This window comes from Penicillium daleae, assembly GCF_028827525.1.
Source record: "Penicillium daleae strain IBT 16125 chromosome Unknown utg000009l_segment0_segment0, whole genome shotgun sequence".
Taxonomy (NCBI): domain Eukaryota; kingdom Fungi; phylum Ascomycota; class Eurotiomycetes; order Eurotiales; family Aspergillaceae; genus Penicillium; species Penicillium daleae.
Genome location: NW_026623157.1, coordinates 2,059,751 through 2,074,731, shown reverse-complemented (window position 1 = coordinate 2,074,731; position 14,981 = coordinate 2,059,751). Strand labels below are relative to the sequence as shown.

The window sequence follows — 14,981 nt, the reverse complement described above, 5'->3', positions numbered from 1 at the left end:
GATCAATCATCATCTCTGCTAACCTCGTTATGCTTTCTTAAAGTATTCTCGGGATCTAATAGTCTTCTTGCATCCTGCAGTATCCGACTTTCGGGCCTGGATGTCTCGGCCTACGACTATCTGAACAAGGGATGATCAAGCATGGAAGACTAGGTGAATTTCATAAAATTCTTGACGAAAGCATAGATAATCATTTCAAGAGCTATTTGACCAAACGAGATTCGACACTTTTGAAGTAGATTGTTTCAGACTAGGTCAAGTTGGGTCGTGAAAAAGCTCGCATGCTTGTGAAGCCATCTTCATCGGGCGAACTACTACATACCTCGTGAACATTGTTCTTTGATACCTTTATGAGTACGGTGACGCATATCCTCAGGATTCTTTTTTTTCATCTTTCTATCTTCCTCGGGAAATCTGTGCAGCGAATGGCCGCTTTCTAAACTCTGTTTTTCTGGCGGAGAAGGATGAACTGCCTACAATCTGCCGAAGATAAACAGTCTTCTTTGTGTCAATAGGTAACTATCCTCCTATCTGATGATATAATCAGTACGACAACGGTAGCTATGTTGGGATCGAAATAGAGCTATGTGCAAACCCCGACGCCTAATTCGTCTCGGAGGGGGCGGGTGAATCCATGGATCTTTGGTTGGCTACGATAGCGTTTAGGAGTCTTGTCATGGTCATTCACTATCACCAGCACTCACCATCTTTGCTCAACGACAACTTATGCTGCTGATAATTTCTGTGCCCCTGCACAACTGACCTCGAACGGGCAGATAGAGCCAAGATGGACAACTCGAACGGTATACATTCAAAAGCTTTTTAGCAAAAGCCTGCGCTAACACAGAAATTGGCCAGATGATGTATTTGATTCAGATACACAAAATCATTCCGATCCTCCACCATATTCATCCTCCTCATATCCTCCATCCTACAAGCCCAGATGCTCCACGTCCACCTCACCTGATACAGACACCGCAGACGGAGCCATGGTCATCAATATTCCCACCGTTGAGCACCTTGCCATCACTACCTTTGACCACGATGAAATTAGACAAGATGACAGGCCTAGTACAAGAACGAAAATATATCGCAAGTTGCGGAAATTACTACGGCATATCGCGTCAGTGTCACGGAATATGTTCGAGTACTTGAGGGCGGTGACACCGTGCGCATGGGTAGTAACTCTGTGCATTATCTGTGTCCTTGTGGGACTGGCATACGGGATTGTGATGATTGGGTGTAGTTTGGTCTTGAGTACCAGCCCTGCAGATGGATTATCACGGCCTGTTCCTCCAGTTTGTCGGGTCCAGTTGAAACCAAGTCCAGAGGTAGCAGCTAATACTGTAGCTGCAAGTGTCGGAGTACCAAGTACAGTCATGGAAAGTACCGAGACTTCAAGCATCCAGGGGGAGGCCCCAAATATTCAAGAAGAGGCCCCAAGTGCACAAGAAGAAGAAAGCATACTGGAAGAAGCTCCCAGTACTGAACAGCAGGGCTTTCTAAGTTCCTTGTTTAGCATCGGAAAAGGTATCACCAGTAGCATTTTTGGATGAATACTTATCACATATGTCTTTATATCCTTGAGGTATCGACTGGCTATTTCGGAAGTCTCGGCTATGGTTGACTTGGATGATGAATTGACTCGCAATTTGATTGCTCTACGATTCCACTTCTTTAAATGAAAGCAATAGCCAAACTACACAGCATTAAACTAAATCATCTGGGTCAATATGAGTCTGACCGATGATGTAAAAGTACTGCATATGACCTTCTTAAAGGGGAAATTGTGACTCCCGCCGCCCAACTTGCCTCGGATGCGCAAGAGAATTCCATGGATCTATACCGGGCTACAATAGGCCTAGCAACCTGCTCTTGATTTCCCCTTAAACCTCAAATGGTGACTTTTTTCAGCTGACCTACACGGTGAGCCAACACGTCCAGCAATGTAGTTTTACCGGCACCGCTGACGCCCATCAGAGCAGTCAGCGTGCCCGGTTTGACCCGGCCGGAGACGATACCAAGTAATCTTCGAGGCTCACCCTTGATCTTAATGTCTTAAACAATATCACGCCAGATAAAGAGATCTCTCTGTGGAGGAAGATTTGGTGGATCGTACTGAGTCATTTCGTAGGAAGATGCCACGACGTATAAGCCATTGGTCTCTTCTTCATCTGCGTTGCCGTCTTTCGATGCTTTCGGTTGATGTCCGCGTCGGAAAACCAATACTTCAGTGGTACTCGTGGTGGACGAATTGAGCTCCGTGCAGACGTGACAGGAAGCCGATCAAGAAGGCGATCAGAATTCCGAAATTACGCCACACATGCGTGTAGGAGAAGTTGTAGGAAGCCCAGATATACGAGTCACTGCTGACTGTGTTTTGGCCGGTGACAGCACCTTTGGACGAACAAATGAAAGTATCACCTTCCATGTTCGGGTAAGCTGGGATCATCGAGGAACAGCCGTAATCGCGACCGTGAAACTCGTTAGCCGCCAGGATTTCGAACGCATAATAAATCGGATTCATATAGTGTAGCCAACTAAACCAGGGATGCATATATGGCACTGGCACAATGAATCCTGTGTAGATCGCCAATGCCAGAGTAAAAACACCGGCGAGAGCCATGGCCTGGGACACGGTCTTCGTGATAGCAGCCATAGTTCGAAACACTGCACTCATGACGAACATGACGATGAAGTTGATGAGGAAGTAAATAAAGAACTGCGAGGGCTCGCGTCGGAGATTGCTGAGGAAGTATAAGATGATATTAAAGGCGACCGCGAGCAAGAATTTGCTGGAATATCGCTCAGAATTCCTGCAATGGCTTCGGTGAAAGGATGGTAGAAAGCATACGTTTTGTGCTTCTCGACGATTGCGCTGTGATTACAGACTGTTGATCTCGGCCATGGCTGTCAAGGCGTTCAGAAGCACTGCATAGAAAAGAACGGCGCCTTTTTGAAAGAAGTTGCTCGTCTCTGGAGGTGTACCATAGAATACGGATCCTACAATAAGTGCGATAATACAATTTCCGACGAAGCTGGTAATAGTCGCCGTGCGCTCATTCCACAGACGCTGGTAGCACGCTTTGTGTTTATCTTGATTTGCATTGGTACACTCAGTAGATAGGGTGAAGCTAAGCGAGTGTGATCTGTCTGTGCCTGAATCTTCTGTTCCTTGAGCGGGCGCAGGTTGTTCTCCGAGTTCGAGGTGACTTCATTGTTGTGCTCCTTCATAATGCGCTGTAGCTCTTGGTATTCAGGGGAGAGATACCAGTAGGCCTCGAATTCGTCCGGGGTTCGAAGGACTTGGCTTTCCATGCCATCACGCGCCTGACGCTCCACAGGGTTGGTGACGGAGGTAAGGAAATCGCCAGTGGTTTGGCGGGGTGGGCAGTACCAGCCTTGTTGCTCAAGAAAGTCTTTGCAGCACTTGCTGGGCCAAAATAGATCTGATGGCCTTCATAGAGAACAACGGCCTTGTCGAACAGGTCGTAGATCGCTTGGCTAGCCTGGTAGACAGCCACAGCATGCGCAGAGTCATCAATATCTGCGGCCGATCGCAGGGATTGAACGAAGCGTAGAGCAGTTGCTGAATCTAAACCACGTGTTGAATTTCAGTACCTCTGGATGGAAATCTATATTGACTATCCAGAAGCCCTTGGGTGTTCATGCGACCATTCTACTAGCTAAGTCATATTCGAGAGAAGTGATGTCACTTTTGGGAAAACAGACTTGTATGGATGAATCAAGTGACGTGAGGGGGAAGTGCGAAGATGTAAAATAGGAAAAGTGTTTTCCCTATTAGGAAGGTAAGCACATCGCTACTTTGGTTGTTGATTTGTGATGTCCTACCGGCTCCGTAAACGGATGCGGCCATCTATATTTCATTCTGCACCCATATTGCATATATCGCCATCATTTATGGCTTTGCAGATCTCCAAGTATCTCAACAATTTGAAGCTCCACGAATTCTCCAGCCATGCCCAGCAAAAAAGGTATGTTTGATTCGAACCCTCATTGTACATTTGCTCGTTTCAAAATCTGATGCATTATAAGGCAACATCGACTGCGGTAATCCCCCACCAGACGGCTCGAATGATAACAATGTCTTCTCATTTGAAACCAGCAATCCTGACGTACACGAAGACAAGCCTGCTACGACTCGGGGTTGGATAGCCGTCATCATTGTCGGTTGTATCATCCTATCAACTATCAGTCTCTTGATTTGGGGAGTCATAGCACAGGCATCCCCCAGATCAAAGACTCAGAGCTCACTTGAGGAAGCTACGCCTGTCAAACTCCCTGTCTCCAGAAGCGTTTCTTACTTGAGCATCAACATGACGAATACTTCTGCTCAGAACTCCACTTTGAGCATCGCCAACACAGAAAACGATATTGTTTCCCCTTCCCTTAAGACGAGAAGCTTTCCGAGGGTAGATAGCTGTGAATCCAGTGATGACTGTGATTGGGGTCAAATTTGCTCTGACGGAAGCTGCAAGTGGGGCTGTGATAGCAACGACGATTGTCGTCATCCACACACTTGCAAGAATGGGTGGTGCATCTACGTCCAAAAGCCCTGCCGGTACTTTCCATGTCCCGATAGGTGTACTGTGAAGTCACATACATGCTCAAAGAACATCCAGTGCTGCTCAAAGATTTGTCGACGAAGTCCCCGGGATAAGACGACTCGGGTTTGCCAACAAGGATCTCGACAGCAGACAGAGGAGCTCCCGGACGAGGATGTGGGAGAAGATGTTGAGTAACTGTATGTGATTGATAGAGGTCATCTGTTGGTGGCTTGGACGTTCTTAGTTTAGCTCTGGCTTAGGGTTATCCTCTGTGAAGTTAGCGGGCGCTCTTTCTGGCTTTGGGGGCTCTTTGTTTCGCCATTTTGCTCGTCGACGGGCTTGTCTTTTCATGATTTTGAGAAGTTGTCTTAGTTTCATTGCTGGAATAAAGGTTCTTGCTACCTACTTGATTTCTCATGCCACGCTCTGGCCTTCCATTTCCCTTCTAATAATAAATCTTCTTGCACGGCAGGAATGCCTATTGATCAGGTATGGGAGAAAGTCACCTAGTCAAAAGTCGTTATCCTTACTCTGAATGACTTGTAGATTGGCACGTATAAATTCACTTTGCATAATATTCCATATCTGAGTTCTACTCTTCTTCACTTCGATCTCATGTAGATAGTAACCTTTTCATCACACGATCGCAAATTTAGTGTCTCCCGTGGCTGAAAATGCGGAACGTACTAGAATCCGCTCTAACATAGGGAGGGGCTGTGACTTTGGTGACGCTGGTAAAATGCGTGTAGATAGATCATTTTTTTGTGATCTTTGGTGGCGATCGAGGGTATAATGCAGGCACCGCAGCTCCAGCACTTCCTTCTTCTGTTTTCTCTCCACTCTCGGTATTTACTACGGCATGCACTTTTTACTTAAATACTAGGCTATTGTCACAGTGACAGTAAAATTGTGCTTATTATTCCATCTAAAAAGCCACTTGACTATTAAATTGAACTTTGCACAGGCCATCACCCACTTCCAACGGTAGCACCTTCCATCACGACAACTCCCACCCGACGTCTTATGGCGAACCAACCTGATCAAGCTTCCAACCAGTAATAGAACTTTCCTCTCATAACCCCCAAGGCTTGTCTTCTCCCTTTCTCTGGTGTTACTGGCAACATACAGCAGCACTACCATCGGACTAGCTCCTGCACTTTGACTGGCATTCCAGACTTCATCGAGTGATTGGCACCGACACCTACCAGAACGGCGTTACCTCCATCCCGAATATAAGCAGCACGGTGGAACTCATCCTCCTTATCGCCAACAAGAACATCTCGCAGCAAAACTGGATCGCCACCCCCATGACCACCTTCTCCTTTCACGACTGGGACCTCGTAGGGATCTTCAAACAACGGGTGTACTGTAATGGTAGTTTTTTCAACACCGCCCTGAATATATTTGGACGAGGTGGCCTTGGGAACACGTTCACCCCCCGGGGAGTAGCCGCCTTCAACGACGTTGATTTCAAGTCGACCTTTGCTTCCGTTGAAGACACAGCGATAGCCCTCCCACGGCGCATACGCGTACGTGTTGTACGTCAAGACAGCTCGGTTCTTGTATGTGATCACCATGGAGAGGTTATCTTCGATAGAGATTCCCTCGCCAAAACAGTTTCGATCGCGGATGTAGCCGTCTTCATGCTCGGCATTTAAATATAGTTTCTTCAGTCGGTCACTCTGGCTAATGTCAAAGGCAAAAGGATCCTCCTTTGCTGCTTCGTTGTTGAGATATCGTTCTCCGAGGTTCTTCTCTCCACGTCGCTGAGCGTTCTCTTTTCCGTAGAACCGAAGATCGCCAACGCAGTAGACCGTTTCCGGCTCGGTGTTCAGCCAGAAGTGAATTAAGTCAAAGTGATGGATGGACTTGTGCATCTGAATTCCTCCACTGTTCTCCTTCTCTCGGTGCCAGCGGCGCATAAAGTCTGATCCATGCGCGCAATCGAGAATCCAGTCCATATGGACGGTTGAAACTTCTCCAATAACGCCAGAATCAATCAGCTCACGGATCTTGGTGTGGTGAGGAGCATAGCGATAGTTGAAGAGAACGCGGACCCGCTTCCCGGTCCGTTTCTCTGCATCGATCATGAGCTGCAGCTTTTCCTCATCGATGGTCATCGGCTTCTCGGTGATAGCATCACAGCCTAGCTCCATTGCACGAACACAATAGACATGGTGAAAACGGTCGATCGTGGTGACAATGACCACGTCTGGTTTGTGGTCTGCAACCATTTTGTCGAAGTCGGCGGCCTTGTATGTCTGCACGCGAGTTGAGCCGAGCCCGACAATATCGTCATTGACGGCATCCATGCGAGTTTGATTCGTGTCGCAAATTGCAACGAGCTTAGCATTATCTTTGAAATCTTGGATAATGCTTTTGTAGTAGAAGGATGATCGGACACCCGTGCCTACAATGGCGTAGCGTGTAAGTTTAGGAATAGTCATGGTTCAAACTTGAAACGCAAGATCTTAAAAAGTAGATAGTAGCAAGGCTAGAGTCAAGGTAAAGGGTGGATGATGTTAGCATGGTGCCTGGATTGAGGCTGCTTATATATTACTCTATGGTGAACTATGTAACAGTCAAGTCCCCATCACTTACGAGAGGAGAGTGGGGTTGGGAACTACTCCGACCCTAGTTAGGCATGCCGTGAGCCAAGCAAGGGCGGGTAAGGGCGGGGGACCCTTTCCCAATTGATGTCGGCAGTACAGGTGGAGGCCTCGGGGTTGGTCGGTGCAAAACTTAATGCAGAATTTCCAAATCCAGGTCGGCACGCGGTCGGGACGCGGTAGCCCGCGGACGGAGATTTAAATATACCTCAATAGGAAATTTCACCAGTAGTTGGGTGACCAAAGCTGGATAGTAATGTCATATTGAATTTGATCGCACGACTTTCTGTGGATGTTGGTAGCACTCGGATCGCTACAGATAAATTGATGGCGGGCTTGTGCGACACAAATATCCGCACTGGTTGGTTTAAAGTCATGGAGAAAATCGAGGCAGGATGGCAGAGGAGTATTTCCGATTGCATCTTAAGTTGTATAGAGTAGATGATTCTTTACGCAAGACATAATCATATTGCTCAAATTAACATCATTCCCACCTTGGTGCTAAGGTACCGGTGACCGGCCACAACTGCCAATGGAAACACATACTCCTAGCGAGTCTCATTGTTCCCGTTGCTCTCCAGATGGGGACCGGTTACACTAATTACCTCCCCCTCTCGTTGAATAACTGCCTTGGCAAATTCCCTTGCCGAAAGATTTTCCTGTGCGAACAAAATATCCAGTTCCTCATAGGTCCTACCTCCAGTCTCAGGAAGCCGGAAATAAGCCCATGCAAACGAAAGCACAGTAAGACCACCTGTAAGAAGGCCTGTCTTGCCTCTCCAGTTAGCCCACTGTGGATTGAGAATATATGGAGCGACGACTGAGTTGATGATATTCAGGATGAGGTAAACACCGCGGGCAAGGGTGATCGTCTTTGCACGTAATCTGGTAGAAGACACTTCTCCATTGATAATGTATGGCAGTGGCCCGATTGAGAGGCACCAGACACCGAACCATACCAAGTAGATGGCGGACGTAGCAAATCCGAAGGCAGAAGTGTCAGGACCGAAGGCGAGAAAGCCAATCAGGAACATGAGCAGTGAGAGGATGACACAGCCGACCAAGAAAAGGGGCCTTCGGCCATAATTGCCAGTCAGCGCAGAAGAGCTGAAATTGCAAGTGAGATGGATTGCCCCGATTCCAAGGGTCATCTTGAAAGAATCGTCCGAGCTCAAGCCGGCTTGCTGGAAAAAGTAGGTTGCGTAGCCCTGAATTACAAATCCAGTGAGAATCTGGATGCCCCATGTTGCACAGGCAATCTCAGTTCGTCGCAAATTGGTCCCCTTAAAGCAGGCAAGGTACGATGAGTCTCTGGTCATATCCTGCTCGAGTTGGTTGGTCTCAATCATGAGTGCCACGGCCTGTTTTGCATTCCCCTGTGCCATCTCTTGACTTTGAGCCGAAGTCAGCCTCAAAACGGAGTGTTCGGCCTTATCGTAGCGACCCTTACGAACGAGCCACCATGGAGATTCGGGGCAGAAAAGAACAAGTGGGAAAATGATTACCGGCCACACCCATTGGACGGCAAAAGGAATGCGATAGGCCCAGTCACTCTGAGAGTGGTTGAGACTGAAGAGAACGGCATAAGAGAAAAACTGCCCGATTCCCCAGCATACCACCACCCAAGTTTCAAGATAACTGCGCAAGACAAGAGGGGCCACCTCTGAGGCAAAAGCAGGGGCCATGGTCGAAAACATGCCCCACGGAATGCCAGCCAAGAGCTCACCAACAAAGAGAACCCGAACATCAGGGGCAAAAACTTGAATGAAAATGAATCCGGTGAGGACCAGTAAGGCGCCGTGAAGGACTTTCTTGTGGCCATACCGATCCGTGAGGTATCCATTCAGCATGACCCCAATGATATTGCCCAAGGGATTTGACATTCCCAGGGCCACTTGCCACTGAGCGTCCAGTGTGTATTTCCCTGAGTGCTTGATCTCATGTCCGTATTTTTTCTGGAACGCTGGAAAGCCAAAGAGGGTGCCAATCAGCGCAGTATCGTACCCGTCCATGATAATACACAGGCTAACAACTGCCGACCAAAAGGCAGCTTTGGGGTACCGCCTTACGGCTTGTAGGAATGTCGTGTTGTGCTCATCCTCAGTAGCTAAATTAGCATACTCCTTGAGCCTTCCCCAGTCTTTGACAACGTTGTCGTTCATGATATCATCCTGTGGTGTGCCTTCTTCAACATGTTGTGCCGTAACTTTACTATCTGTGGAAGTTCTGGCGGCCATTTTATGTCCTGATGTCTCGTTTCGCAGTCTTGAACAAGAGCCACAGAAAGGCGATTGCCAGTACCAGCGGTGGTTGTTGAAGTGAATCACCCGAGCTGAGAACAAGTTGGGAAAAGAAATAAGTCAACCTAGATGGAAACACTTACGCGGACTAGGTGCGGAAGAATTGGAATTTATATTGAAAAGGATGTGCCTTCCCTATGTAGATCGTTTGCTGCAATCTAACCAAAAGCTGGTCGGGAAGTGAAAACACACCCACGTAGACCCTTCTTCTGAACTTAACTTCCAGCCAACCCCGGATTTTCATAATGCAGATGGCTTTCTCCACATAGTTCAACGCTAGACAAACGTAGTCTCTGCCTATGCTCATTATTCGATAGAGCTAAAAAGTCCACAATTACGTGCGACTGGTACTTTGGCCCATGAATTAAACCTCAAGTCTGACATCAAATAGCTTACCCTGGTAAGTCCCTAGGAACACCCCAGCGTTGAAGTTGCAAGTTAAAAGTTGGTACAACCAAGATCGAGGATTTTGCGTTCTGGCTCGTACTAGGACCACGCTAAAAATGCAGGGGCATCCTTTCTATTCGATAAATAACCGTCCATTAGCAGTAAGCCCTACGCCCCGTTTCTGCTTAGACTGACGCTGTACCGAATTTTGGTCTTCCCCGCAAATATGGTCGCCGGCAGCATCCAATCAATGAATTTCTCACCGTAGCATTGATTATTTGGTTCAGTTTACCCCGCACAACGGACTCAAAGTCTGGAGGCGCAGTCGCACGGGCTTAGTACTCCCAAATTGGGGCGGGGCTCACGTCACAACACAACAATGAAATCCTATTTCTGGGCGGGAGGAAACCACGAAACATCCCCGCTATGAGCACTTTCCCTTTCAACAGATCGGATCCATTACCAATTTATCTCAAGACTCCGATACCAATGGAATTTGTGTGGAAGCCGTCTGGAGTACAGAGCAGGAGACGGACGGCCCAAGATAAGCTTTCCCGAAGCACCTTAGGTTGAGACTGGGCTGACTTAACCGATCTCTACCATGTCATAGTTGCCGTGCACGCAAGAAGAGATGTTATCATCTGGATAAGGCTGATCAGTTTGAAAAGTCTGACAAGGCCGAGAAAGATGGCAGAGCGGAAGCTATGGAAACGGCAGCTGCGGAGCCTCTCTCTGAAGCAAATACCCGAGAGTCAAGTCTAGATCCAAGTCGAGTAACCATATATAATCCCGAGTCCGTTTTGAAAGATCTTTCCGAATCTCCTGAGTCGGCTGCAGGAGTTGAACAGGAGCTTCGCGATCCAATACGTTCACAGCCAGGGCAAATACAGTCCCCAGAGGCAGTGAAACTATCATCACAGACGGAAAACCAAGAGCGGAAATTGCATTGGTACAAGAGGCAAAGAAGAGCTGCTCCACCAAAGCTCTCTAACCGCCATCGACAATATCTCGAAGATACTGGAGCCTTTCTTGAACTACCACGAGCAACCATGGATGCGCTCTTGCCAATTTACATATCTGGCTTGGATGATCTCATACCCATCCTGGACGGCGCGCGTGTCTTCCGTGATTATAGCAACGAGCGGTCCTCCCCATACCTAGTGAAGGCAATGTGCCTTGTGACCTGCAAAATGATATCGGCGGCCCCTTTCCTCCGAATGAAAGCTGATGGACCACTCATGGAGCCTCTGGAGTTTGCATCTAAGCTTCTGGCAGGACTCAATGCGGCTATCAAAGCAGATCTCGAGCCCGATAGGATCGTCAAGGTCCAAGTCCTTGCATTGATGCATCTACACACGGATGGTTTGGCTGGAATGGACCGTGCATCGAGTTACCTATCACAGGCCATTTGTGAAGCATGGTCGTTATCTCTACATGTGCAAATTCCGGGGAATCCAGAACAAGATCGGAACGGCCTTTTGTGGTGGTCTCTGCGAAACTTCGACCGAGTAAACAAACCTATTACGGGAGCGGCACCTTTCCTCATTGACGACACTGACATTGGACTTGAGCGTATCGGCCTAATGAAAAACAGCTACCGCTCCCAGCTCATGGAGGTATCTCTGCGTTTGGGCGATCTCATGGTTACTGCGACCAAAGTTTATAAAGCGAGCTGCAAAGCGGCTGTCGATCAGTGTCATGAATTTCTTTCTCTCTCCGAACTTACCTCGGGCACCGATTATGACCATTTCCACAGATCGCACAAAGGTATAGTGCCCCAGCCCCTAAGAATTCAGAACTACTCCTGTGATTGAGATTAATGGCAATAGAGTACCTGGAGATCTGGTATCATGTGGCTGCCATGCTATCCTGTCGGTATAGCGGGCCGGGCAGCGTTCAATACAATCGACGCCTCGCATCAGCTGATCGTATTGTCGATTTGACCTCCTGTAACAAGGGTCAGAATCTCCCTCCACTTCCTCTTGTGCCATATGCTATGTCAATGGCCCTTACAGTTATATACCGCGCCTTACGTGACAACCAGCGGGATACCAAAACCGCATATGACAACCTCTTCGTGTGCTGTAATGCCTTGGAGGCTGTGAGCAAACTCTGGACGAGTACAAAGAGGGTGGTTCAGCTTGCAAAGCGGTTGTTAAAGCTTATAAACAAGCGTGGGGACATGAATTCAAGGCATTCGGATAACAGCAACGAACACCTTCGCCGAGAAGGTGAAGCAACGAGTACGGGTACAGATAATTCCACGACAATCAGACATCGAGTAGACAATGGATGTTCCAACGTTGATGGAATACCGAAAATTCCAACTGGTGCTTCTCAGACTCACAAATCAATGCATAACGGACATGCCGCACAGTGTGATGAAAATACACAACAGTCAAACGATATGTGGATAGGATCCGAAACGTCCCACTTCCAGCTCGACAGGGCGATCTTCGACTTGTTTGACGACAGCTTGCCAATCGCATTCCAAGATCCAGCCACGCTGGATTATATCCACTTCTCAATGAACGAAAATAGCTATTCCAGCAGCAACTTCCAGTTCTGCTCTAATTTGGCCTCGCCGGACCTTGAATATGGCGGCGACAGCCTTCACGCAAACGTCGACTCGGACTTGAGGATTGAATTTTTGCAAAATGTATAACCATCTGTGAGCATGGGTCGGACAGTTTTGAGTTACCTATTGTGTAGACGGAAAGGAGCAGATCGAATATATCGACAGGTGAACAAAACTTGGAAGATGGTATTGAAAACAGCCAGCCAGGTGGTATGAGGATCAGAAAATTCAAAGATTACCGAAATATCAATTCAAGAATCATCCGAAATGAAAAGAGTGGGACAGCAAAAATATTATGGTGGTGGTGGCCGGGTTCGAACCAGTGCCCACCAAAATCGTGAGTAGGGTTATAGAACCCAAAAAGAGCAAAATATTTTAATCTGTCATGGATAACCTAGTGGGAGGCCCACCGCCAAGCTAGCGACCTTGCTTCGGCCTTGTGCCAGCAGGTACGCGTGCCCGGTACGAATCCTGGGGTCGCCGCCACACTCGTGCGAGTAATCCACGACGCTGTGAGGCGCTAAGCAATGGAAGTGACCCTTGAGGGAAGCAATTCTGCAGAGACACTTCCACCCCGGGGTGGCGTCGCCGGAATACACCGTCCCGTTACAGGGAAGCTGGCTGCTTGGTGAGACGACTACACCTTTCTTTTTTTTTTTTTTTGTTCTTCCATTGTGAATGTATGTATGTCCGGAGTACTTTGACCTGAACGCCAAGACATACTAATCTCACAGTGGATTTTCCCAAAGTACGACGAGTGGGTGTCTCACTACTGGGGCGGTGCTAGTGGCATATATTAACCGGCCGGCAAAACAAGGCTGCCCCTCTTCCACATTTCAAGCATTGAAGCGACCTTCCTTACAAATCAAGATCAATGAGATATTATATCAGGACATATCAGTTTTGAAAGGAGGGCAGCTTTCAACAAAGTTCCGGCAATGAGTGACGATCAAGCAAAACAGGACCCCACGGATTATGGGCCTCGCATCTGTCCTCCAGGCTTCTCCGATCACTCGTTCAAGACCGACAGCGGCGTAGAGCTCGCTGTCCGAATCTGGCCCGCTGATCCTCCCGTTGACAAGCCAGCTCCAGTTGTGGTTTACACCCACGGTGGCGGCTGGTTTGCTGGAAACCACTTTGCGCCGCTTCCATGGATGCAACCTGGCTTTCGCCAGCGAGGCCACCATATGGTATCTCACAACTACCGACTTGGTCCGCAGGCGAACTATGAAATGCAGCTGCAGGACTCTATGGATGCCTTGAGTTGGTGCCGGGCCAATCTCCCATCCATACTCGGCACAGACTCAGTAGACATGAACCAGCTGATCCTCTGTGGTGAGTCAGCCGGCGCACTTCTCACTGGCCTCATGGGACACCATCTATCTCCACCGCCAAAGGCTGTTATTCTTGTGTATGGGGCAGTTGATCCAGCAGCAGCGTGGCCCATTCTAGCCCCGGTCCCCGAGAACTCTGCCGACACGCCGGCATGGGTTGGCGAGTTCTCTGATGCTGAGCTCGAGGAATTCCTAAAGGACCGAGATGAATCTAACATGTTAACGGATGCGCTATGGGCTGATGAGAATAAGACTACGTCCGAGCAGGCGCTGAGTAAACTCTGGGCGACGGATGTCCGCTTCACGCGTCGCATACGACTTCAGGCGGAGCTTCACCAGTGGCGATCTGACATAACTGCGCGTGTCGGTTCTACTATCAGGTCGTTTCGCCTAGGCTCGATACATGCTGAGCGCTTTGCGGATGAAGCTGCCCTGGCTGCGTTTCTGCTATCTATGTCACCATCTCCGCTTCTCGAGACGAAGACATGGTATCCACCAACGGCTTTCCTGCATGGCATGGCTGATAGAGCTGCTCCACTTTCACAAAGCCAGGCAATGGCTGAGCGTCTCAAGGCGATGGAGGTACCGGTCGTTGAAAGTTACGAGCCTAATGAAGACCATTGTTTCGATCACAAGTATACTGTGAGTAAACCTTGCCAGGCATCCTGCTAGTACACACACTGACTAGTAGCGTAGAGCTCCGACGTGCCGGGATGGGACACATATATCCAGCCTATTCTGGATTTTTGCAACCAACATGTCCGGTAACTGTGGATAAATTGGCTTTGATATATGTGTTTACAGAAGACTGTGACTTGAAGGAACAAGAAGCAGCTCTTCTACGATTCTGACGTAGGGCTCATGCTGCGATAAGACAGCTCTTCATGAAACCAGGTTTTTTAAGGAAGATTTATGCAGGTGTGAAACTCATTTATTCAACCTGAAACGGTTTCCTTCGTTTCGCGTGCATCATGCTATGGAGGGAACAGGAAAAGTCAAGATATTTGGAGATTGTAAAAACTTATGATTTCTAGCTCATTTCTTCAGAAAGCCCTCCTCGCATTAGAGAACATCCTTTTGGCCGTCTTGGAATACAATCACCCTCTTCTCCATCATGTCTTTGGAAAGCAATGCTCGAGCTCTTCCGCAGTAGGGCGAAATTTCACAAAGTGATTGAGTCTCTCGAGGTCTTCTCTGCATAATTC

At 48.2% G+C, this 14,981-nt stretch overlaps 5 protein-coding genes across 5 annotated transcripts; 2 read left to right on the top strand and 3 right to left on the bottom strand.

Moving 5' to 3' along the window:
• Window positions 1–2,230: 2,230 nt before the first annotated feature.
• Window positions 2,231–4,186, bottom strand: N7458_011890 (uncharacterized protein; the record flags this gene model as incomplete). The annotated part of the gene is made up of 5 exons (XM_056915272.1): window positions 2,231–2,795; window positions 2,855–2,910; window positions 3,073–3,433; window positions 3,487–3,595; window positions 4,141–4,186. 5 exons carry the CDS (start codon window positions 4,184–4,186, stop codon window positions 2,231–2,233), a joined length of 1,137 nt encoding a protein of 378 aa, XP_056760026.1.
• A 1,515-nt stretch (window positions 4,187–5,701) lies between these two features.
• On the bottom strand, window positions 5,702–7,015 carry N7458_011889 (Gfo/Idh/MocA family protein; the record flags this gene model as incomplete). Its single annotated transcript, XM_056915271.1, has 1 exon — window positions 5,702–7,015. One exon carries the CDS (start codon window positions 7,013–7,015, stop codon window positions 5,702–5,704), a length of 1,314 nt encoding a protein of 437 aa, XP_056760025.1.
• Window positions 7,016–7,725: 710 nt separating this feature from the next.
• N7458_011888 (uncharacterized protein) lies at window positions 7,726–9,414 on the bottom strand (the record flags this gene model as incomplete). Its single annotated transcript, XM_056915270.1, has 1 exon — window positions 7,726–9,414. One exon carries the CDS (start codon window positions 9,412–9,414, stop codon window positions 7,726–7,728), a length of 1,689 nt encoding a protein of 562 aa, XP_056760024.1.
• A 1,499-nt stretch (window positions 9,415–10,913) lies between these two features.
• On the top strand, window positions 10,914–12,529 carry N7458_011887 (fungal specific transcription factor domain-containing protein; the record flags this gene model as incomplete). The annotated part of the gene is made up of 2 exons (XM_056915269.1): window positions 10,914–11,631; window positions 11,694–12,529. The coding sequence occupies 2 exons, from the start codon at window positions 10,914–10,916 to the stop codon at window positions 12,527–12,529; spliced, it is 1,554 nt and encodes a 517-aa protein (XP_056760023.1).
• Window positions 12,530–13,380: 851 nt separating this feature from the next.
• N7458_011886 (alpha/beta hydrolase) lies at window positions 13,381–14,448 on the top strand (the record flags this gene model as incomplete). The annotated part of the gene is made up of 1 exon (XM_056915268.1): window positions 13,381–14,448. The coding sequence occupies one exon, from the start codon at window positions 13,381–13,383 to the stop codon at window positions 14,446–14,448; it is 1,068 nt and encodes a 355-aa protein (XP_056760022.1).
• Window positions 14,449–14,981: the final 533 nt, after the last annotated feature.